At 42.9% G+C, this 23618-nt stretch overlaps 2 protein-coding genes across 2 annotated transcripts in view; one reads left to right on the top strand and one right to left on the bottom strand.

Moving 5' to 3' along the window:
• Positions 1-1186: 1186 nt before the first annotated feature.
• Positions 1187-5511, top strand: MAL (mal, T cell differentiation protein (MAL blood group); the record flags this gene model as incomplete). Its single annotated transcript, XM_080342769.1, has 4 exons — positions 1187-1273; positions 4631-4798; positions 4977-5108; positions 5358-5511. 4 exons carry the CDS (start codon positions 1187-1189, stop codon positions 5430-5432), a joined length of 462 nt encoding a protein of 153 aa, XP_080198895.1. The 3' UTR covers positions 5433-5511.
• A 6556-nt stretch (positions 5512-12067) lies between these two features.
• MRPS5 (mitochondrial ribosomal protein S5) overlaps positions 12068-23618 on the bottom strand; it is a gene marked incomplete at its 5' end in the record, with an annotated part of 70743 nt that continues 59192 nt past the window's right edge. The window contains 2 exons of the mRNA XM_080342099.1: positions 12068-12745; positions 14190-14326. Of these exons, the coding sequence (XP_080198225.1) occupies positions 12521-12745; positions 14190-14326 (362 nt within the window). The 3' untranslated portion in view covers positions 12068-12520. The remainder of the gene's footprint in view (positions 12746-14189; positions 14327-23618) is intronic.

Below are 23618 nucleotides of genomic sequence, written 5' to 3'. Positions count from 1 at the left end.
TAGCCCAAGATATGGTTGGCCTTCTGGGCTGCAAAGTCACAGAAAGCAAAGAAGCAATGACTGAATGTGCACCCCATTGCAGCTGTGAGGAGGGTGGTGGATGCTCAGGGCCAGAGCTGAGAGTGACCAGGGCTGCATGTGCCAGGCATGTGGGGCTGGCAAGAAAGCAGCCCTACCTCCTGCTCCAGACCCTGCAGCAGAACCTTGTGCATGCAAGCATCTGCAGAAGGGCAAGCACCATGTATAGGGTGTTGCTGAAATGGGGAGTTCAACCATGGGTCACTGGTCCACAGCAATGTGTATTGCCACATTGCTCCTTTTAGTGTCTTGATGTTTCATGTCTTTGGCCTTAGCTTCCAGAGTTGTGTGGTTTTACTGGTTATTCAAGTGAACGTATTAAAAAGAAGTAAACACTATTTTATGGAAGGGGAATGACTCACTGCCATGGACTCCAGACAAAAAAAAACCTAAACCAAACAAAAAACCCACAACATAAACCCCACACCAGTAACCAACAAAACAACAAAAAAAGAAAGCAAAATTACTTGGGAAATTGTATTATTTTAGGTCATTTTTGTTACCTTGGTATATCCAATCTCCTTCTGAGAGGATGGAAATGGTTTGCCCTGCAATTCAACTGCCCCTGTCTTGAGATGCATCTCTATCTATGAGACATTTCTCAGCCTCACTGCTTGCCAGTAGCTGGCATGTCCTGGCTTGCCCTGGCCACCAGCTGACCTTGTGCCTGCTGCTGTGACCAGCTCATGTGGGTGGGGGACACACTGACTTATTGTGCAAATACAGGGGATGAGAGGCTGCCCAGCTGGGTGGGTACAGGTCTTCTCTATTGCCCTCAGATGTAAGCTGGTGCCACGCATCACCACCCAGGGACTTGCCCTGCATACTCAGCTTGTGTAGAGACAGCTGTCTTCAAAATGCCTCAGGGCTGCCCACATCTCCTGAAAAACTCCCATGTGGCTCCCATCAAACACCAAGTGACCCTTGGTCAGAGGGTTTTGCCACACCTGTGCTGTTCACACCTGTCTTCACTTGGCAGCAGAAGGGGAGGGAAGAAGGAAGAGAGAGAGGGAAGCAAGCAAGCTAGCTAGCTAGCTACCTGCATTTAGCAGGTAGCTTGGGCAGCTAGAACCAGAGTGGCTGACAGTCACCGTGGGAGCAGCTTGCAATGTCCTCCGCACCTTCCACCAGATCTTTGCCCAGCGGCCTGGCTGTCCTGACAACTCTCCCAGATGTGCTCTTCGTTCCTGAACTTGTGAGTGTTGGTTTTGCACTGGGGAGGAGAGATGCTGCTTGTGCGGCACCCAGCACATATAATGCTGCAGGTGTCTGAGGGATAAGACTTGACACAAAGTGTGTGGTTCAGGAGATATACAGGTCTGGGGGCAGCCCCTGATGCCTGTTTTACCTGTAAAGAAAACCCCAAGCCCTCAGCTGGAGCCTCTGAATCTCTCCTTTAGTCTGCTGAGTATTTCTCTGGTGCCTCTGAAAACCTTTTATAATTTCCTGTCTAACAAAGTTGAAGGGGGTTGCTGGTGTGTTTAGACTAGCTTGCTAAATTGAGCCGATTAATTAATTGGGAGATGATTTTGGTAGTTGATACAGGCAGAGGATAAACTGCTTGCTTAAAGCAGGGGGTAAAGGCTCGCTGAGGGAATTGTTCAAAGCAGCAAAGAGCTTAGGCTGGTGAAGCTGTATTGCTTAGCTGCAATGTTCCTGAGCTGGAGGTGCAGAGTGCTGGACCTGGGTGTGCGGGCAATGGTGGGTAAACAAAAGTGAACAAACACCTTGTAACTTCTTCTTGTATTGTAATTTCATTGAGCATGTGAAGATCCTAATCTTAATGGATTTGCCACAGGCAATTAAAAGCAGTTGTTGTGAGCACTGATCTAATGAGGGAAAGTTTCAACCAGAACCTTTTCCCTGTTTCCTCTGCCCATGCAACCTGCTCTTTCTCATAACGGTTTGAGAGGCTTTTTCTAAAACCTGAGTGCTTTCATCTAGCATTGAGGGGTTTGGCTGAGTGTTGTAGGATGGCACTCAGATTATTTAATATTAGAAAATTCAACTTTTCTATCTGGAACCAGATCCTTCTCTGTCACTTAACTCAGTCTGTGCTCAGTGTTTACTTCATTCTCCTTATGGTAGCAGTCATGCAAAGAGGAATTTGGTTAAAGAAGGCATTACTGTGGATAAAGTAATGGTTCCTTCAAATATGCCCTGAGGGCTTGATCTCTGTGTCCACGCTCTGAGAGCAAGGTCCAGATTTCTGCAGCTGCATGAAGGATGGTGCAAAGTCCCTCTGGAGGTTCTGTCTGGGCAGATGCTTGCTGGTCATTCTTGCCTTGTTGTGTTAGTCCTGGTGCTGAATGTGCCATGGGTGTTGACATGCTTTCAGTACTGGCTGTGCTTTGAACTCCTTGTAATTCCTGTCTTCAGGGGTTTTGGCAAGGTAGCTTGCTTAATGAGACAAAAATAAGCACCTTATCCTTTTGTCTGGGTAAAATCTGGAAATGTGGATCCTAAAGGCTCAGGAACCATCTGGAAAGAGGAATACTGCATAACCAGATTTCTCCATCTCCAGAGGTGTATAATTCTAGGTTGTACAACTGTATTAGCCCTGCTGTGTACAAAGGAGGCAGCTTCTCTTAGTGGAATCTGAGGTTGCCTGTGGTGGGTTGCTATGGTAACTAAAAATGAAAAAAAAAAAAAAAAGGCATTTCAAATGCGAAGACAGTTGCAAAAATGCCGGAAGTCCTGCCTGCATCTCAGATGATTGACACATCTAGATGTACTGATTAAGAACTACTATTTTTATTCTGTGAGGCTGGGCTTAGTTCTTGTATTGTATTTTATTTGGAAAGCTTTTGGCATACATGGATCGCCAGGCCTATGTGGAAAAGCTGAAACGAGCTCTGCATTGCTTTGCATTGCCCTGCAAAGCTTTTCATTGTAAAAGGCTATTTAAGGGATAAGTTTTTCTTAGACTGCTGTTCCCAACCTACCGGGGGTTGTTACTGAAAGCCTCTTGACCCTTTCCTTATTTTTATGGGTCTGCTGAACAGCAGCACCATAAAACCAAAGTCAGTAATCAAACCACGTCAAACATACTTGCCTGAGAAATCACATCCTGGAGAAGGGAGAGATAGGGAGAGGTAAGAAGTTACAGCAATACTTCTTCCTTCAACCTCATATCTCACCCCAGTTGTATTGGATTTTAATGGAGCAACTATAAGGTTTTCTCCAGAATCTTTAGCTTCGCCATGTGAGTTATTACAGCGACTGAATTAGTGTTCAAGTGACAGTCTTTCGTTTTTTCAAGAGACAGCAAAACAACAGCACTTTGGAAGACTTATTTTCATTCAGATATTTGCAAGGTCTCAACCACATCATTGATTTAATATATAAATTTGCACAATGGAACTTTCCTACAAATGTGGGGTGACAAAAGTGATGTATGATGCTCAGAAAATCTCACATAAGAGGCTTATTTTCCACTTGCAAAATGCCTGCAAGGAAATGGAAATGCCGTGACTTGTGTGAGTTGGTACTTGCATACTGGATTAGGCTGGCCCGGGAGACACTGGTGATAAGAATGGTCTTAGAGTCAGTGGGGGTCTCTTACCTCTGGAGATTTGCCTGAAAAATCAAGACCAACCAGTGATGAGGGATGGGTCCTCAGAGCAGCACCCATCTCCACACAGTGTGGGTTCAGCTGAGGAGCTGCTCATCATAGGGTGTTGCATAGACTAAATTTTGTACAGGTTCAAGAAACAACCGAGCTGATTTGTAGCAGAGAAAAGCTACTGAGTACGTTCTAGTGCAAAACCACCACCTGCAGCTTGGACACTCCTCAGCATTGGACATTGTGCTCTCATCCTCTTATGTAGGAATCTTCTGATGGAGAAAGGATGGAGTCTAGATGTAGCGGTCCTTGTGTTCCTCACCTCACCAGGAAACCCATAGCAAACTCCCAAGGTTGCCTGAGAAGGATAGGGTCCCACATGCTACCTGACCTGAAGTCGGGACCTTGTGCAGCTCTGGTGTAGCTAACAAAGCATAACTGAAATAGCTGGAGCAGCAACACAAGTTCCCCTTCCTGGGAGGAGCTGGGACCATTGACCATATTTCCTCTACCTCAGAGAGCAAAACCAGCTGTATTACCTCTCTTCAACCTTTCTCTCTCCATGTCTGGGGCCTTCATGAGGCTGCATGTCTGTGCCATGTGTGCAGGTGAGCTGGGTTGGATACCACTTCTTTCAGAAGCCTGCTACACTGGATATGAAACAACCCTGCCCTCCTGAAATAAGCCTTCTGTTCATCAAAACTGGCCCTCAGAGGTGTCTAACCCAGCATCCTGTGCACATTGATGTGGGGTGGGCATGAATAGTGGTGACAGCAGGAGGCAAGACTACAGCAAGGCCTTTTTTGGGTCAAGATCAGAGGCAGGCACTCCAGCTGAATACCTAGTTTCAAGAGGAGGCTGGGAAGAACTCAAAGGCATCCCTGGGCTATTTCCATGTGCAGTGCTAGAGGTGTGCATGGATCTTGGCTCTGCTCTGGATAAATCAATTTATCCCATATTTGTTCTCTTTTCCACTTTCACTTGCAGATGTTTGGGGGCCTTGTCTGGATCCTGGTGGCATCCTCGAAGGTCTCATTACCTATGCTGCAAGGCTGGGTGATGTTTGTGTCTGTGTTCTGCTTCGTCATGTCCATCACCCTCCTGTGTCTCTACATCTGTGGGATACATAGGGGCAGCAGCTCCTGGGTCACCTTGGTAAGTGGATGTGACTGCATGGCCTCTCCCCTCCCTGGTATCACTGGTAGACAGTTGTCTCCTTTGCTGCTACTGCACTCCAAATTGCAGGCTGGGGATTACTTGCAGGCATTCTTTTTTTTTCCCCTTTGCAGTGTGTTCCCTCCTTGGAAATGACTGTGTGATCTTTGTTTCCTAGGATGCCATCTGCCAGGAGATAGCAGCTCTGTTCTATCTCAGTGCTGCCGTGTTGGAAGCCTATGCCACCTATATCTTTAGCGTTTTGCCTCCCCAACAACTGTACCTGTACCAAGAGAACATAGCTGCTGTGGTGAGTGCCTGGCAAGTAGGGGAAGGAAGGTGAGGAGGTGACTGTGGAACAGCCTCAAGGGCAAATCTTTGCATGAACCAACTATTCAGGGAGGGGGGAAAAGACATAAGTTCCAGTCCTACTATGCATGAATGTCTCCAAACGTGCAAGAGTCAATAGAAATATCATGCATCTCAAGGTGTTTGCTCAGTGCAGGAACTCATACTGTATAATAAAATATTAACTGGCTGATGTGTTTTTCCATTGCAGGTATTTGCGTTCTTAGCTACCCTGGTGTATGTGGTCCATAGTGTGTTCTCACTCCTGCGATGGAAATCATCCTAAGAGCCTCTCCTTGCAAGTGTGTCTTGTGGTCACCCCATGAGCATGGAATTTGCTCAATGGCTGCGGTTTCCAGGCTCAGTTTGGGTTTTATTTTTTAATGTATATACTATAAAGAAGCAGCTTTTTATGTGGGACTATGGCAATGAAGACTAAGAGCCTGCCAGAGAAAGCTATATCCTGGGACAACTTGTTTCCCTTCAGTTTCTTCTGGGTTTGGTACAATTCGATGTTGGTAATTAGAGCAAAAGTAGAAAAACATCCAGCTTTAGAAAGAATATAGTTGGGTTAGAGGTGCTAAAAATCTTTCAGAACCACACCTTTATGCCCCCAGGGTTGTTGCCATCAGGGGAAGCCTGAACAACCAGCACTAAGGAGCATGAGTATGAAACCAGTTCATTTTAATTGCTGTCTGTCTGTGTAAGCCTGTTTCCATCCCTAAACGTGCTCTGACAAAACCAGAACATTTTCATGCAGTTTCTGAAAATGCCATCTCTGACTTGTGATGAGAAATGGGGGCAATATTTAACTTGCTTTGAGCAATATGAGTTATTGCAGCCCCTGGAAGGTATTGCTGAATTATGAGGCACAACCATAATACCAGGAATTATCACTGTATTCAATCCCCCTACAAAATACAATTTAGGAGTTGTGTGGTAGACTGCAGGAGAATTGTATGGATGATTAGAATAATATTTGTCTAAGCAGATACTCCTATATTTGGTGCATGGCTGGTCTTGCATATGCCAGCACTATGTTGCCAATAAAGATGGGTTTGCTGTAATTTTGCAAATAGAAGAGTAATTTCTGCTGTTTTCCCTTTGCACACAGGCACACAACCGTGTACAGCCTCAGGAGCACTGTGATAGGGCAATGCCTAAGAAGGAGGTACAGACTTGGCAGTGAACGAGAGGGTTTTTCTGGCAAGGGGAGCCTGTGGGGCTCTGTAGTTGGGGGCTAAACCAACTCAGGTTAATCTGTGATGATGTTCATCTGAACACTTAAATTACTCCAGAGTGTTATTTCGAGTGTGTTGGTTTTGGCTGGGGTAGAGTTAATTTTATTCACAGTAGCTAGGATGGGGCTATGTTTTGGATTTGTGCTGAAAACAGTTTTGATAATACAGGGAAGTTTTTGTTATTGCTGAGCAGGGCTCACAGAGTTGAGGCCTTTTCTGCTCATCACACCACCCCACCAGCGAATGGGCTGTGGGTGCACAAGGAGCTGAGAGGGGACACAGATGGGACAGCTGACCCCAACTGACCAAAGGGACATTCTAGAACATATGATGTCATGCTCAGCATCTAAAGCTGGGGGAAGAAGGAGGAAGAATAAATGTTCAGAGTTACGGCATTTGTCTTCCCAAGTCACTGTTACATGCAATGGAGGCCTGCTTTCCAGGAGGTGGCTGAACACCTGCCTGTCCGTGGGAAGCATTGAATGAATTCCTTGTTTTGCTTGTGTGTGCAGCTTTTGCTTTGCTTATTAAACTGTCTTTATCTCAACCCGTAGGTTTCCTCACTTTTACCATGGAGAGTGAGCAGCAGGATGGTGCTCTGTTGCCAGCTGGGGTTAAACTATGACACTGAGTAAATTTAAATGAGGTTTAGACCCAAGAAGGGGTGTTTTCACATGTTAGAGGTGCCTAATAAACAGTGGTACCAAATTAGCCCTTTCAGTTTGTGTCTGAATTTCCTGGATAATAACAAGGACTAGAGGACAGAAGGGAAATATAACTTGACTTGGAGGCATTTCTTTTGCTTCAGATCCAGAAGGGGTCTTTTGATCTGTGACCATGACTTGGTATTGAAGCTTTTAATTGCAGTGTAAGGAAAATATATATATATTTTTTTCCTTGTTTTTTTTCCTTGCTGAAGAACCAGCCTGACCTGTTTTGCTTGTGTTAGTGTGACAAAAGTAAGCTGATTGCAACAGAGGTAGAAAAAAAAAACAAACTATTTTCAGAATGGGGAGGGAAGTCACAGCCACTTTTGACAATGTCACTTGGTTCTGAAGGTTTAAATGCACCTACTGAAACTGGTTTCAAAATCATCATGGGGGCTGTGTGTGTGGAGGGTTGGTGCCTGTATTTGCCCTGCTTCTACTAATATGCTTGATTTTTAGCACTAAAATGCGAAGATGGGAGGCTCTGTTTACAAAGGCAGATATCGGCGTTCCTGCTCCAGCAGGGGGATTGGACTAGATGATCTTTTGAGGTCCCTTCCAATCCAGAACATACTGTGATACTGTGATAACCTGGACCCTGGCTTGCAGTATCTCGGTCGACCTTCCGCACCCAGGTGTGGCCAGCACCTCTGTGCCAAGCAGTGCTGTTTGCCCCCTCAGGTCCATGCCCCTGTGCCTTGGGGCCATCACTTTTGCAGTTTATGTCTTGGCAATGCACCCATGTCTCTTCCTGAGTTCTTTCTGCTTTGCTTTGCCCTTTGCTTCTCCTTTCCCTGTCACACACCAGTTTACACAGGTCTGTACTAGTTCACCTGTTTATCCCTTTCCCTCTGGCCCCACCTGGTTTGCTGAGATAGCTTCTCCCCCAGCATTAAAGTTGCTGTAAAACAGCATAGTAAAAAAAAAAAGCTGGGTGCTGCTGGTGTGGGAGTGCCCATCAGCCCCAGTGCAGCTGTGCAGTGGGCTGAGACAAGGTTAGGGACATGGTGTTGGGAGGGAGGCCTTGTGTAACTGGAGCCAAGTCTTTGCCTAGAGAGGGCTGGGCAGAGAGAAAGGCCACCACAGGGCCAAGAACATCCAAATGAACTAATACCAAGCAGTGCTGCAGCTTTGAAACCCTCCCAGTGTGGTCCTAACTTCAGCTCCATGCAGCTGAACAGCTTGTAGGTGAAGAGTGTCCCTGTTTGGCACAGGGCTGATGGGACTGGCACAGGACAGTGACACAGTCGAGGTGTGGCTTTGTTGCATCAGGCTGCTGAATGGCACTGGTCAGGTGCCAGATAAGTTGCAGCAATTTGCATGTTCCCTACATGGTGGAAAGAAGAGAAAAAAGAGAAAATTTTAAAAAATAACCCTGAGATCTCTATTGCCTATCATGTCCAGCCTGCCTATCATCTTAACACAGCCATGAAGATGCACATATCCTGGAATCTGGGCAGCCCAAGGTAGCTGCCTGGAAAATGGCACGACGTGTGCCATTCAGTGCTTCTGAAGGGAAAGATGCTACCCAGAGCTCAAGTAATCTCCCAGGATGTACGGACCATCTACACACACACACCAAGTCTTGTTCACACAAAGAGGCCCAAGGATAGCACTGGCCTGAGAACTGGCTGTCATCCCACAGAAAACATTGGTCATGATGGACACTACAGACTTCATCCTTCTCCCATGGAGATACTTGTCTGGGGTGAATTTCATATTAGCGTGCCTCCTGAGAATGTGAGATGCTGGCTCTGCTGAGTGCTGTTTGCAGACAGTTGGCCCTTGCAGTTTGTTGACCACAAGGCACTTGCAGTCCTTGCCTGCAGAGCTGCTCTCAGCCTGGCCCAACATATGGGGCTGCTCCATGCCAGGCTCTGCGTTTGCTCAGGTATTTCCAAACCCAGCTGGGCTGGCACTTTATATCCAACAGCATCCTTGTCATGCCATTTCATTCATCCTCCCATTCCTGGGATTTGTTTGCACTTGTAGCAGCTCATTTAAATAGCCACAAATCAGCCCTTTTTTTTCCAGACCACTTATAAGTTCCATCACACTGTTAAAAACAGGCTTACTGCATAGCTGTGGCCACCATCAGCTTTCAACTGGTAGTATAACTGGGGTTTCCATCTCTGCTCTTCTCCTCTGCTTCATCAGCAAAACAGGGAGGTCTGCAGTCATCTGCTCTAGAGAGCAGGCAATTGGCCATTAGTTAAAACAGACTATCCACTTGAAGGCAGTCAAAAGCTTAGCTCCTGTGATTAAAAAACAAGATTACAGACATATAACTCATTAACTATGCCCAGATTGTAATCTTGGCTACTCTTCCTTAATTTAATAGCTTTTTAACTTCAATGTTAGTTGTTCCTCAAATATGTGTATATAATGGATACCTTGCCTCCAGTGATACAATGAGTTAGAAGCACTTCCATCTTCTGAATTGCAGAAGAATAATTTGCTTTGTCTGAAAGCAAAGAAATTTAATAGAAAATTATGGCCAGCTCCACGGAAAATGCAGGAATTTCTGATGTTTCTCATTTTGCAGTCAGCTTTATCTGTGAGTGATGAGCAAACTGTATGCTGGGTAAAACATCTACAAAAGCATTTATATCAATATATTATTTTCTTTTAAGTTCTTAAAAGGCAAATGACATTCACCCTACTAGTAGGTTGGTGCAAAAGTAATTGCAGTTTTGGACTGTGAATTTTAAATCATTATAACTAAGCTCAAACGCATCTTTATTAATCAAAATAGGAACCATTACAATCAACACATTTTTGCCAACGAGAAACAAGTCTGTTTATTCCTGTAGTGTCATGGATTTCATGCTTTGGGATTCAATGAACTCTTGGAAAACATTTTCTGCCTCCTACTGGCTGTGGAAGCATTTTCCCCTGCAAAATGTTGTTGAGATGCTTGAAGAAGTGGTAGTTAGTTGGCAGGATATCAGGTGAATATAGTGGATAAGGCAAAACTTCGTAGCCTAATTCGTTTAACTTTTGAAGTGTTGGTTGTGTGACGTACAGTTGGGCCTTGTCATGGAGAAAAATTTGGCCTTTTCTGTTGACCAGTGCTGGCTGCAGGTGTTGCAGTTTTTGGTGCATCTCATCGATTTGCTGAGCATACTTCTCAGATGTAGTGGTTTTTCCAGGATTCAGAAAGCTGTAGTGGATCAGACCAGCAGCAGAGCACCAAACAGTGACCATAACCTTTTTCTGGTGCAACTTTGGTTTTGGGAAGTGTCTGGGAGGTTCTTCTCAGTCCAAACACTGAATGTCACCGGTTGTCATATAAAATCCACTTTTTGTAACATGTCACAGTCCAATTGAGAAATGGTTTGTTGTTGTTGCGTAGAATAAGAGGACACTTCAAAATGACAGTTTTTTGGATTTTCAGTCAGGTACCCACTTATCAAGCTTTTTCACCTTTCCAATTTGCTTCAAATGCCAAATGACCATAGAATGGTTGATGTTGAGTTCTTTGGCAACTTCTCAAGTAGTTGTAAGAGGATCAGCTTTGATGATTTCTCTCAACTGGTCAACTTCCAATGGCCGGCCACTATGCTCTTCATCTTCAAGGCTCTTGTCTCCTTTGTGAAATTTCTTGAACCACCACTGGCTCTGTAAGTTCATTAGCAGTTCCTGGGCCAAATGCGTTGTTGATGTTGTGAGTTATCTCTGCTGCTTTACAAACCATTTTGAACTTGAATAAGAAAATAGCTTGCATTTGCTTTTTGTCTAACATCATTTACATAGTCTAAAATAAAATAACCAGCAAGAAATAAGGCAGGAGCAAAAAACCATAAAGCGAGAAAAGCACATTAAAATGATATAACATAACCACACTTAAGAGTGTATTCCAGTTTCAAACGGCAAATTTCAACAATGCAAAAACCGCAACTCCTTTTGCACCAACTTACATAACTGCTCTTTTTACAAACTTGCTTTGAAATAAATGCAAAATAATGCTTTTAAGTGTCTTTAGCATAACAATGTCAAAGGTAAACTCCCAAGCTATTCTTGAAGTAAAACAGGTGGTAGAAATATATTTTGGCATAGAGAGAAATGCTATGACAAGCACTCACAGACTGGGAGGCACAGAAGTTAACTCCTGAATTGTTTTATAGCGCAGATTGCTCTAATACTTTGTGATAAAACATCGTTTGGGTCCCATTGTCTCTTTTGCCATGCCCAAGAGAAAAACATGGAGTTGCCAGGTAGAGCATTGTGTCCTAGCATGTGAATGCAGAGTCTGCTTACCTTCTGATGGGACTGGGTGATGGATTTTCCAACCAGTGAGCTAACAGAATCTAGCACGTACCTCTGTGTGCTTCAGTTGGAGATCTGCTACATGAAGAGGTCTACCCATCTCCAGTGAGAGGCTGCTCTGTATCGTTGACTTTCTCTTCCTCCTTTAATTCTCTAACAGCTGTAGTACTTTCTGAGTTCTGGGTAGGGTCCAAGACCCTACTGTGCTCAGTACCAAACTGGCAGAAAATAAACTTAGGTCTTATCCCAGCACACGTACAGAGGAGAGTACCATAAGAAAGGCTGGATTGCAGGTTTTGGACTGGACTTCCAATGTCAGTCAAAAAGCACTCCAATATCGCACAGGAGATTGTGGGGTGGCTGTCCTCAGATAACTGGGCAAATCCCTGACTTGCATGAATTGCACAACTCCAGTTGTTGTCTACCATCACCTTGCCCCCCTTCTCTCCCCATCAGAACCATAGAATACCAGGTTTGGGAGGAACCAAAAGGATCATCTGGTCCAACCTTTCTTGGCAAAAGTACAGTCTAGACAAGATGGCCCAGCACCCTGTCCAGCTGAACCTTAAAAGGGGAATCCACCACTTCCCTGGGGAGACTATTCCAATGCCTGATTGCTCTCATAGTGAAAAACTGGAAAGATACATAACTCCTACTTTTCTGATTTCAGAGTTCCCTCACCATAAGGAGTGAGCCTAGGGAGGTATAGAGTGCACACATTAAATCCCATTGCTGCTGCTTCCTTCAGGATATCCCAGAAATTGGCATTTTGCAAAGACCCCAACAAACTTACGCTGAACTCATTCTGAAGATTCTTTATTTCTTTCACAATCTTATACTTTTAGTTGTTTCCCAAGAGCTTGTGAAAGAAACACTGGATCTCTGGATTAAATATCATCTTCACGAATCGAGTAAATGCAAAGTCATGTTATGTTCACTGGCTGTTTCTGTCTGAACATCCCTAGTCATGGAAGTGGTCAGAAGAACTGTGGGAAGGCAAACAGTGTTACTGAATGGCAGCAATTGGACTGCAATATGAATGGCATGAGAGAGCTACTGATGCCCTCCTCTGAAATGTAACCCTAGACAACCTGTCCATTTGGGTTGGGCTTTCCCAGTTGCGCCTCTGAGCACAAGAGACAGAGGGACCAAAGCTTTTACCATACTGTCCGTCTGACATTCACCCAGGGAGATTTCTTCATTCCCTGAGCTTCTTTCACCTCACTCCACTCCAACTTTGTGTCTGGAACCTCATCTTCAGGCTCAGGATCCTTGCGAACAGGCCCCTCAGGCAGTGCCACGACAATCGGTAGAGGGCCCTGCTCCTCTCGGAACTCCACTACGTAGAGACTCTTCTGGTTTGCTAACTGCTGGTGAGTCTCCTGGGAGTAGGAAAGAGAGAAGATGACCAAAGCAATGATGCACAATGTTGGTTCACTTCAGGTCGAACTCTACATGGTATACGGGGTAGGGAAAAAAAAAAAGTAATTTATTAATAAACGGTTTAAACACTATGTAAATTAAATGACTTGTTAGGCTCATCCTCATGGGTTTCAAATGAGCTAACTTCATCAGCATCAGGAATTAGGAAGCTTCAGTGCAGATATATACAGCATTACAATGTCATCCTAGAAGAACTTGCTCCTGCAAAGGATCTGGTCAGAGAGGCCACGCTTTGCTAATAAGAATGCATGTCAGCATGTCAGTAACATGCTGTAACATTTTTACATCTTTATATGGATATAAATTTTGCTCTAACAACAGTAAAGTCCTTATTACTGCCCTGACAGGTAATATTAGCTAATATAATTATGTGAATTTAACATTATTTCCAACTATACCTCTTCCTCACATAAAAATTTTGTTAACACTCAGATTTTACAGAATAAATGTCTGCTAGAAACAGGAAGTTTTTCCCATTCAGGTCAGGCAAGAAAATCTATCAAGTGCACATCTCTCAAAGCAATAATCTATGCACCAGGCCCTTCTTCTACTCTTCTATTCATTCTATGGAAGACTTCTCAGGGACAATGCATTGAAAAACATGACAGACCTCCTGATTAACCTCAGATACTGATAAGCATCTGTAACAATCATATTAGGTGAAGAGGATCATAACCCCATAAAACTGGAAGAGTTGTCTAGGATGTGGTGACAGATTTGACAACTACCGGTTTGCAGGGCTATACTGGGAATGAAAGCAGCTAAATCCTGGGAGCTACCAAGACTCTACAACCAAACGAGATAACCAGGAATTTCCAAAGGACTGACTCATCATAAGGCTGGTGTTCAAAGGAGTCAGATGAAATGCTGCATGTTGGATTTTTCCACCAACTACAGGCAGGTGGCTCAGAGAAAGACACCTCCAATGTGAGCACTTTGAGTTAGAGGAAATGGCACCACCTCTCTGACTTATTTCAGAGATTTAAATTATACTAGCAATAGAAGCAGCTGTGATGTTTGGTCCTTAGACAATTAAAACTTAGAATGCAGACAAATAGGTAACAGCAACCAAGCTAGGCTACAACTTCCTCTGCCCATCGTTTTTCAAATGTCACCAAAAATGCTACAAAGGAAAGCCTAGAAATTCAGATGTCCCTTGGAGGCACTTGGCTGTGGAACAGGCAGAGTTACATACAGCTATTTCTGACTTGACAACTTCATAAAACTGCTGAGGAATTACCCACATGCTGATTTTAGTTGCTCTTTGGAAAATTATTTCATTTTAAGCCTAGAATATAAACCGTTTTGACTACAATCTATTCCAATATCAATCCTGTTCTATCCCCTGATCTAACGTACAGAAACACTGAGAATACAATCTACCTGTTGTGTTAAGCCTTTAAAGAGAGCTCTAGTAATGTTAATCAAGTTTTTGGATCCAGAAACCTTGGCGTACATGTCTTTAATGCCAATTAGTTTGCAGATGGTGATGATAGCTCGGTGGCAATGAAGACCATACCCTGGAAAAAACAAAACAAAACAATACAAACCATAAATTAGCCTTATGTGATTATTTGTAAGCACACAACTTAGCTAAGGAAGAAGAGATGACTAAGACCTCTTCTTAGTTATTTTTGTTACCATTCTGGCAAGACCATTCTTCCCAGTCTTTGCAGCCATGCTAAATAAATATCATGGATTCGTTCTGTACTAAATATACCTTACTTAACATATTGCAAAACCAAACGAAAATGTCACCACCTGTAAACTCAAAACATAAAACCATAAAAAATGCCACCTGAAGAACTGTTTAATACTACAAGTTTGGGTAATATTCCTTAGAAGTTCCATTGGCGGCTTTAGAATAATGTTCCACAAACAGACCCCACCACCGTGGGAATATTCACCAAACAAGAGGTGATTTCTTTCTCCCACTCAGCAGAAAAATACCACTCTAGTACCTCCCAAAACAACAACAAGAAGAAATAATAATAATAACAATAGCAATAATAACAACAACAACAATAATAATAGGAAGAAGCAGAGAAGCAAGGCAACAGGTTAACTTAAAAAGAAGCCATTACAAGGGGAGAGGATCTAAATGTAATTGGATCAAGACTGTATCTTCTAAAAAGCAATACCTACATAGCTTCAAAACTACTCCCTTTGCAATTTCAGGTGACCAACTGCTGAATGACAGCTTCAGTAACTCCTAATGATTGTAAATCTGACTGCAAAGTCCTGGTTCACATACGTGATGGAGGGATTTAAACTGGTATCCTATGGTGAAGTTCCTGCTCAAAACAACTTGTACGCTCAAGTACTGCTGTCCTTTGGGCTTCTTTCCAGAAGGACCCTGCAGCAGAAGCAATGCCAGTGTCTCCATTCCGAGGGAGATTGCTACTGGGTGAGAGGCCTCCAGAGCCTTCCTAAAGCCTGTGGGGGTGCTCAGAGCCTCCATCAGACACAAAGCAGGCAGAGAAACTGGGGAGGGAAGGAAAAGGAGAGTCCAAGTCTGTGGGCAATAGTGCTTCAACAGAAAAGCCTAATCTAAACACAGAGCTGCTGGGAAAGAGGGTGAGTGCCCGCTGGTAGTGGTATCTTTTGCTGCTCACAGGCCTTTGGGTAGCCAAATAAAACCTATTTATTTTATTCAGCTCTTGGTAAGCAAAGCTTTGAGCAGTGAAAGTGGGATTGAAGCTGCCTGCAAATTGAGGAAAGCATCATTACACCCACTTCTACCAAATTCACACTTCGCAGCTGATCTCCACAACGTGAACCTGTTACTTGCCTCCTGACTCAGCAACAGCAATACACCAGCTTCATAGTCTATGCAAAATTTAACAGCCACCAGCCACAAAAGTGATGCTTTTCCCCTTCAGCTTACAAAAGCTAGCAGACTAATATGCACTATCAAGAGAGTAAGACAGCGCAGATTATCAAGGTACTGTGCAGAGACATCACCTCCTTTCTTCTGACCCAGCAACTGGCATGAATTACACTTTGTTATTACACTAGTGGCACAATGTGAAGGACAGGGAATGGAAATAAAGAAGGCAACAGACCTCTTGGAGCTAAAACAACATTGGAAAGACAGCAAATGTTTCTATCATTCTATGTTTCTAGAAAAAACAATTATTTTAATCATGCTTAAAGAACAAATTAGCATTGTGACACTCTGCTTTCAACTTAACGTTCAAAGCAATAAGCTCACTGAAAAAAATGCTTGTGTATGTCTGTGGAAATCACAGGCCAAATTGCAAAAGCTTGTAACTAACAACTTGAAATTTGTAGGTGAGTGGGGAGGAGAGACAAACATATTTCAAAATCCACAAACACAACAGAGGTCATCTGTATCCACCTCTATCACAGAGCATTATATTAGCTCCAATGAATAACTGTAGTATGTTAGCATTAAATGCAAATGGTTTCTTAGACTTGCCAGATTTTAATGAAGGAGTTATTTTTTGAAGAGTCTAATTTTACTCTCTCATTCCCAGAGAGATTTGTTTCATGTGGCCTAGCTCTATTAATCTTAAAAAAACTGATCTGTGATAGTTCTAATGTATCTTACTTAAAAGCTGAAAAGGTTATTGATTAGTGTACTCTGTAGGATAATCTTGCTGCTGTGTAAATGAGGGAAAAAAACATCTATTCCAGTGCTGCATGTTTTATTGTGCCACTATGTCCCTTTTTCTTTTACCCTATAATTGGAAAAGAAACTATAACCATCCAAAGCCACTTGTTCTGCCACTTGAGAAAATACCGTTTTCTTTGCTACAGGACAAAGTCAAGTTTCAGACACAATTACATGTGAATGACCTCTGAAAGGCTGTTTGTAAAAGTTTCATTTTCAGTGACTTACTTCATAGAATCATGGAATTATTTTGGTTGGAAGAGACCCTCAAGATCATTGAGTTCAGCCATTAATCCAATACTGGCACTAAACCATGTCCCTAAGAACCTCATCTACACATCTTTCAAACACCTCCAGGGATGGTGACTCCACCACTTTCCTGGGCAGCCTGTTCCAATGCCTGACAACCCTTTCCATGAATAAATTTTTCCTAATATCCAATTTAAACATCCCCTGGCATTTAACTTCTGGCATTTTTATTGTTGCTTTTCTCACATCTTATCTCAATCAGCTTTCTGCAGATTGTTAAAACACGAACTAGGCAAGCAAACTAGTTCATCAGTTCATTAGTCACTGAACAAAATTTATTCCAAACACAAAAGCAAAGGATTCCAACTGCAAACTCCAGCTGTGGAGAAAAAGTGAGGCTCAGCCAGCTTTATCTTGTTTGTGGCAGTCAGATGCCTTACTGGGCTCTAATTCAACAAGGCACATGGACAACAGGGTCATTGAAATGTAACAAGTTTTCGCACACTGAAGAAGATACAAAGGTAACCAAAAGAAATATTTAAAATGTATCCCTCCTATAAATTAATACAATCTGTCATGGGCATCTACATTAGGTTTTCTGGGTAGCCACTAACAAGAGTTTGGAAATAGAATTGTGGGGGCCTACGGTGGGTCTGTGGATTCCCTGACGGAGGGCATGGGAACAGAAATTAGCCTTGAAGATATCAAGGCCTACCGGTGAGAAAGATGGGAGTAAAGGAGTATCCGGAGATATTAAGGATGTACCGGTGAGAGAGAAGGGAGTAAAAGAGTAATTTGATGACAGCAAAAATAGCCAACGAGATGTTACTGCTGTAACTTGCAACCAATAGTGAAGAGACACATGAATTGGTAAAACTGCATAAAAATGCAGCTGTGGCAATAAATGGCATCTACTACTTTCATCCTGGAAGAACTCGGTCTATGTTGTTTGTCCCTCTCAACCGCGACACTGGATATCCACTTTAAATACACTAAGGGACTGTTCTGATTCAAGTTCACATTCACATGTTCACATTACATGACTTTTTAAACTTGGATTTTCACTTGTCTAATACGTAATCCTGACTATAATGATAAGGGTTTTCTCCACTTTGCAGGGATTAGGAACAAATTCAAGAAAGGAGCATTTAAGAGTGACTTTACCTTTTCTACCAAAACATTAGTTTTTTTGCAATCATTTGTCAACATAGCTGCCTGACTCCTGTGTATAGGAACTGGAAACAAACTGCCAGCTTAATTATGCAAAATGAGAGGCTTCAGCATATATATCTATACAGCTGTAATGCCAGCAGGAAACAGAAGGAATCTTTTATACTTCAAGTGAAGACAGTCTACATTTGCCATGCTCTAATGTGAGCTACAGGGTATCAGTGCTGGGCCTCACAGCCACATAAGTGTATTTGACAAACTGTTTTGGGTTTCCCCTTATTAATTCACATTAGGAACTAATTTACACTACTTAGAGATGTATCAATGTGGCTAGCAGTCTCATGACTTCTGTAATTGTAAAGTCAAGTCAGAGATAAAGATTAAGTGCCGTCTGCACTCCAAAAGGTGGGAAATTCTGCAGCACAGACGAGCAATACCCCTGGTACATTCTAACCAGATGGCATGTGCTAGAAACAGAAGTGACCAGGAATGGGGGCAGACATGAAGTCCTGAGCCTGTCTCAAATTAAATCGTGTTCTGTAGTATGTCCACAAGTCATTTCATTATTCTTAAATTACAGCCAGCTCCTGCTGCTGCTGCTATGAATCCTTCTCTTGGAGTATAACACAAAAGCCTGTCATGACTAAGGTAAAATCAAGAGCTTTATTTATACCATCCCTAAAACCTTGATTTTGCATAAACATAAAATGTTACAGCTTGTTTTCAGGTAATAAGCACATAATGAAGCCTCTCTCACTCACGCATACAAATTTTACACACTGATCTGTCATTACACTTCTTAAGGCCAATGATGCCCACTGTCCAGCGCATATTGGACATAAGCACAATTTTTTCTTAGACAACATCAAACCTGTTTCATGAAATGCATAATCTAGTTACATCAGTCACAAAACAGGAAAAATATACATTAAGTAGAGAAGTGTTTCCTGGTTTTTGGAGGACATTTGCATATACATGAATGTGTTGTGTAACTGAGAAGAATGGCAAGATACACAGCAAGGCAAAGCACTGGCCAAAACTGGCAGCAAGAAGCTACCAAGGCTAAGGTGCTAAGTTGGAAGTACTGGACTTGTATTCTGACACAGTTCAGCATGATACTCTCACAAATAAACTTGTATGTACTTTAATGATGATTACTTACTTCTCCGTTACCAGCAGTCTGCTGTCAGGGCAAGAGCATTTTCCAGACAGGATACTGCTGTGGATTTGTTATGGCTTTAATACCTGCAAGTGTCTTCATTGACAACTTGGATGGGGGAACAAGGGAAAAAACGGCTTGAGGACATAATCTTGGGAAAAGCTGCAAGAGTACTGCAGGTCAGAAGGAGAAGTCAATGTTGTTCTGACTAATCAGAGACACAGTTTGAAACCAAAACACTGAAATTCAACAAAGACAGACGCGGAGTGCTTTGCTGAGAAATCAAAGGCACAGGTACAAAATAGAGGAGACTGACTAAACACCAACAGAAAAAGGATCAGGGGATTATAATAGACCATAAAAAGAAGCCCCAGAGATCAAGAGAACTATCCTGCTGCAGCACATTTGAAGCCTAGAACAAAATGCACAATGCACAGTTTTTCCAAGCACTACCAATCAATGGTGTTCATAGGTATTAAATGTTGCTCCATGGTGTTAACAGCTTTAAGAGGCCTAGACCCCACCTCCAGTGTGGACACAGGCAGAGCCCAGTAGAATGGCAAGTGCAACCTCTGGGGAAGGTAAAGAATGGAAACTAGTGAAGCTAGAGGCTCCACCTCTGCATAAAGGCCACTGTGAAACAGCTTTATGGGCCTCAAGGCTGGGAAGAAGCCAGATGTGCTTTCAAGTAAAGCATCTGGGCCAACTGACCCTGAACAATGCAAGACTGGGAAGAAGCAGTAACTGATAGCAATGGGCAGCTCCCTATTACAGGGAAGAGGCACCCACCTGCTGACCTGACCTGTCATCTAGAGAAGTTTGCTGCTTGCCAGGAGCCTGGATCTCAGATGTTGCAGATAGACTGCTGAAGTTTGTCTGACTCTCTATTACCCCTTGTTGTTCTTCCATGAGGGCACTAATGATACTGCCAGAAGCAAGCTGGAGAGTATCAAAAGCAACTACAGAGCTCTGGAGGCAATCATCAGGGGCATGGGGGCCCACGTAGTGTTGTCCTCACTCTGCTGAGAAATGGCAAGGGTGTAAGGAGAATGGCACTGATAATGCAGGTCAACAATTGGCTGTAGAGGTGTGTGGGAGATTTGAGGGATTTTCTTGAGGTTGTTGTGTGGATGGGTTTCTATTAGATAAAGATTTACTTCTGAACTAGCCAAAGGAATCTCAAGGACAGCTCGTGAACATGGACAATATCCAATCAGCCAATGCGTGCTTGGAGCGTGGACGCATGATCAAGAAATAACTGCATATATAAGAAGGCTTGTTTCTGTAATAAATGGCTTCGCTTTAATTCATATTGGATTGTATGGAGTCCATGATTTTTCACCCTCGCAAGTGGTGACCCCGACGTGATCCATAAGGAGAATTTACGGAAGGTGGACGACTGCGACGGGGAGCGAGCCCCAGCTGGAACGGCTCGGCTGGACTGTGACCGGGATGCAGTCTGCGGGCTGCGTGACTCCTGACTGATTGCTACAGAAGTGACAGAGGAGGGATAAAGGATCCAATATCGTTGCAATGGACACCCAAAGAGCTGAGCAGCTGGGGGCGAGAGGAGATGGGGCAGAATATTTTTAAAGAAGAAGAAGAAATACTGTGGCTCCTCTCGCATATTCTCTCTAAGAGAGGGGTGAAGTATGAGGAGAGTAACCTCAAAAGACTATTAATTTGGTGCAGAGGCAATGGGTTTCCTGCTGACCTGTTAGGAGTTTTTCAAATAGAGACTTGGGAAAAAGTGGGAACTGTGTTGTGGAAGGCAATTAGTCGCCGTGAAAAATACATTCTTGGTCTTGTAACCACCTGGAAACTGATAATTACTATAGTGAAGCAATTAAAACCTGAAAAGACTGTTACAAGCATTAGTGACTCAAAACTTAAACTTGAACTTTGGGACAATATAGGGCAGAAATTATGGGATAAAGTCAGCAATGGAGATAAAGCAGCTAAATCATTAGTAACTACATGGAAACTTATAATCACTACCTTAAAAAATCTTAAAGCTGAATGGTCTGCTACTGCCAGAATTTTTGCAGCGTTGCAGCCTGATAAGTATCCTGAAAGTTGCTGTGAAGTTCACTCAGTTTGTGTCTGTGATACCCTCCCTATTCCATCCCCTGCTGTGCTTTTGACACCCCTGGTAGCTTGGCAGTCCGGGGCGGAGGGAGGAAAAATGCCAAGCGGGTGGCCTCCTGTACCACTGCCCAACCCTGATGAGAACAGCAAGTCCAGAGGACTGGAGTCAGACAACTTGCCCAAAGAACCTGTGAAAGCTGAGAATGCTAAAGTCATAAACAAGCGTCTGCTTTTACTGCCTTTTAACCCTCCAACTTCCACAAGAGAGCAGAAGTCACTGGATAAAAACTGGACAACAGAACTGTGTGACAGATTAGATCAGCTAATAGCGAGTGAATCTAACAGTTGGCAATGCAGTCACGCTGATTGTGACGGGAAAGGGGGTGCTCCTGGGGACTCAGGTTATACGAATAATTACGATGCTAGAAAGTATTGGCGAGAACGTGCACTGTTCTGAACGCCCCTGTTACTAATGATTCTCCAGCACCGCTCAAGTCCGCATTTTCTGATGACTCGGATGAGGGTCTGCAGCATTTTCTTGAAAAGTTAAAGGAGTATGTGTACGTGTTGCCCTGAGATCAGATAAAAACTATGAAAGACTCAAGCAAAATTAGACCTATGCAATGTAATAGCTATAGATCATTTAGGACAGAACGATGGGGACTCGTTGAAAGGGGCAGGTATCCCACAACTCTTGGAACAGACACTAATTGACACACCACAATTACAGGCGCTACTAGTTTCTGAAATCTTGAGGCAGTCAACAGATCTTGCATATTAAGCTATGATAAAGGTGACTTAAACCAACAAAGCAGCCAAATTTTTTATATCTACTATCAGGGTCCCAGTGAGAATTACATGCAATTTATTGACCATCTTCAAGAGGATATCAATAAGCAAGTCGAAAACTTAGAAGTTAAGGAAGCACTGGTGTTGAAATTAGTAGTAGAGAATGCTAATGTTTGCTATCAACATGTTATCTGCGAGTTTTACAGTACGTATTATGTGCTTCTGTGTACTGCCCCTCTGAAGATCAAACAGCTTGTCAGGAATGAGAGTTAATTGTTTCACTGGTTGTTGTTAGCATTGTTTCTTTGTGGTATAAGTACACTGTAAAACTTTCTCCCCACTTTTCTCACTCGCGCTGCAAGCAGCCTAGTGCTTTCCCCTCCTTCCTCTCTCTTCTCATGGTTTTTACTTATGAAATGGGGTCAGAAATGACTGTTTTCAGTTATGTTCCTAAGAAATCGGTATTGGGAGGTGTTTTAAAACATAGGAAAGCACTTAGAATTATGAGGAAGGAAGATTTTGTCAAATATTGTAATTAATGGTGGCTGCTGTATAAGTTAAACGATTGGGAAAAGTGTCCGGAGAATAGAATTTTGAAGTATAACACTTTGTTGCAATTAATGTTGTTTTTAAGGCGAGAAGAGTAGGACAAAATAAATCCCTACAAGAGATCATTAAATCATTTCAGACAGTTTTACAGGTGGAACGGTTTGAACTTCAACAAGCTGAGAGAGAGTTAACTGATAACACACAGGTCACAGTAAACTTGCTGAAGTCTGCACAATGTTTTCCTTATTAACCTGTTTTCTTTGTAGGTATCTGTTTAAGCATATTAAAGTTTGGTAAGTCTTTGCCTGTTATATGGTACAGTAAGTTCACAGACTGTTAAATCATGAGAATCGGTTGACTCAAAAAGTGCGTTTTGTGATAGTACAGAAGATCATGAGTAATTTAGTTCCTTACTGCGTGAACGTGATGATAAGATTTTATGTGTAATAGCTGTTACTTTTCTTTCTTGAATGCTAGCTTTATTCCGATATCCAGACTTGCGCAGCTCTGTGACAGGCTGTCTCTCATCTCGGTGCACTAAATTTGGTTCTTTTGTATGCATGCCGAGTAAAGAATCCTGGTTTTGGAATAACAGTTGTAGCACACCAGATGAGACACTACTAAAAGCCTTGCCCGGTCCAGCTCACTGCGGCGGTGGGGGGACAGGTGCTGGTTGGGCTCTAGCGCGCACTGACCTGTTTTGTCAGGGAAACCCAGAGGTACTTCTGCCTGGCTGAGCAGTAAGCGGTTCAAAGGTGCAATGCAAAAATTGAGATATCGTCTTGAATAAGTGTAACTCTGATCTATCTGCATATTTGAACTTGGTATTTGGTTTTCATATCTGGGCTCAGTATTTTAATTTGCATATTTCTATTTGGTACCAAAAGAATTTTGTTTGGGGAGATAATTACAAAATGGGAACCGGTTCCACTGTTAAAACTCCACCTTGCTCCCCCTTAGGATGCATCCTTATGCATTAGAGTAATTGCTTATATTGTTATCTAGTAATTTTGAGACCAGAAAAGAATTTAAATTGTTAAACTCTGCTTTGCAAAAAACCAAAAAACAAACAAAAAAACCCCCAAGCAAACACAAACAAACAAACACCTAAATGCTACGATGGATGTGAACTTGGTACTGTATGAGGTTGTATTTAGGGGTTGCTGGAATG

This window comes from Nesoenas mayeri (assembly GCF_963082525.1).
Source record: "Nesoenas mayeri genome assembly, chromosome: 3".
NCBI classification, from domain to species: Eukaryota; Metazoa; Chordata; class Aves; order Columbiformes; family Columbidae; genus Nesoenas; species Nesoenas mayeri.
Note: the sequence above shows the minus strand (reverse complement) of the source record. Positions and strands in the feature narration are given on the sequence as shown.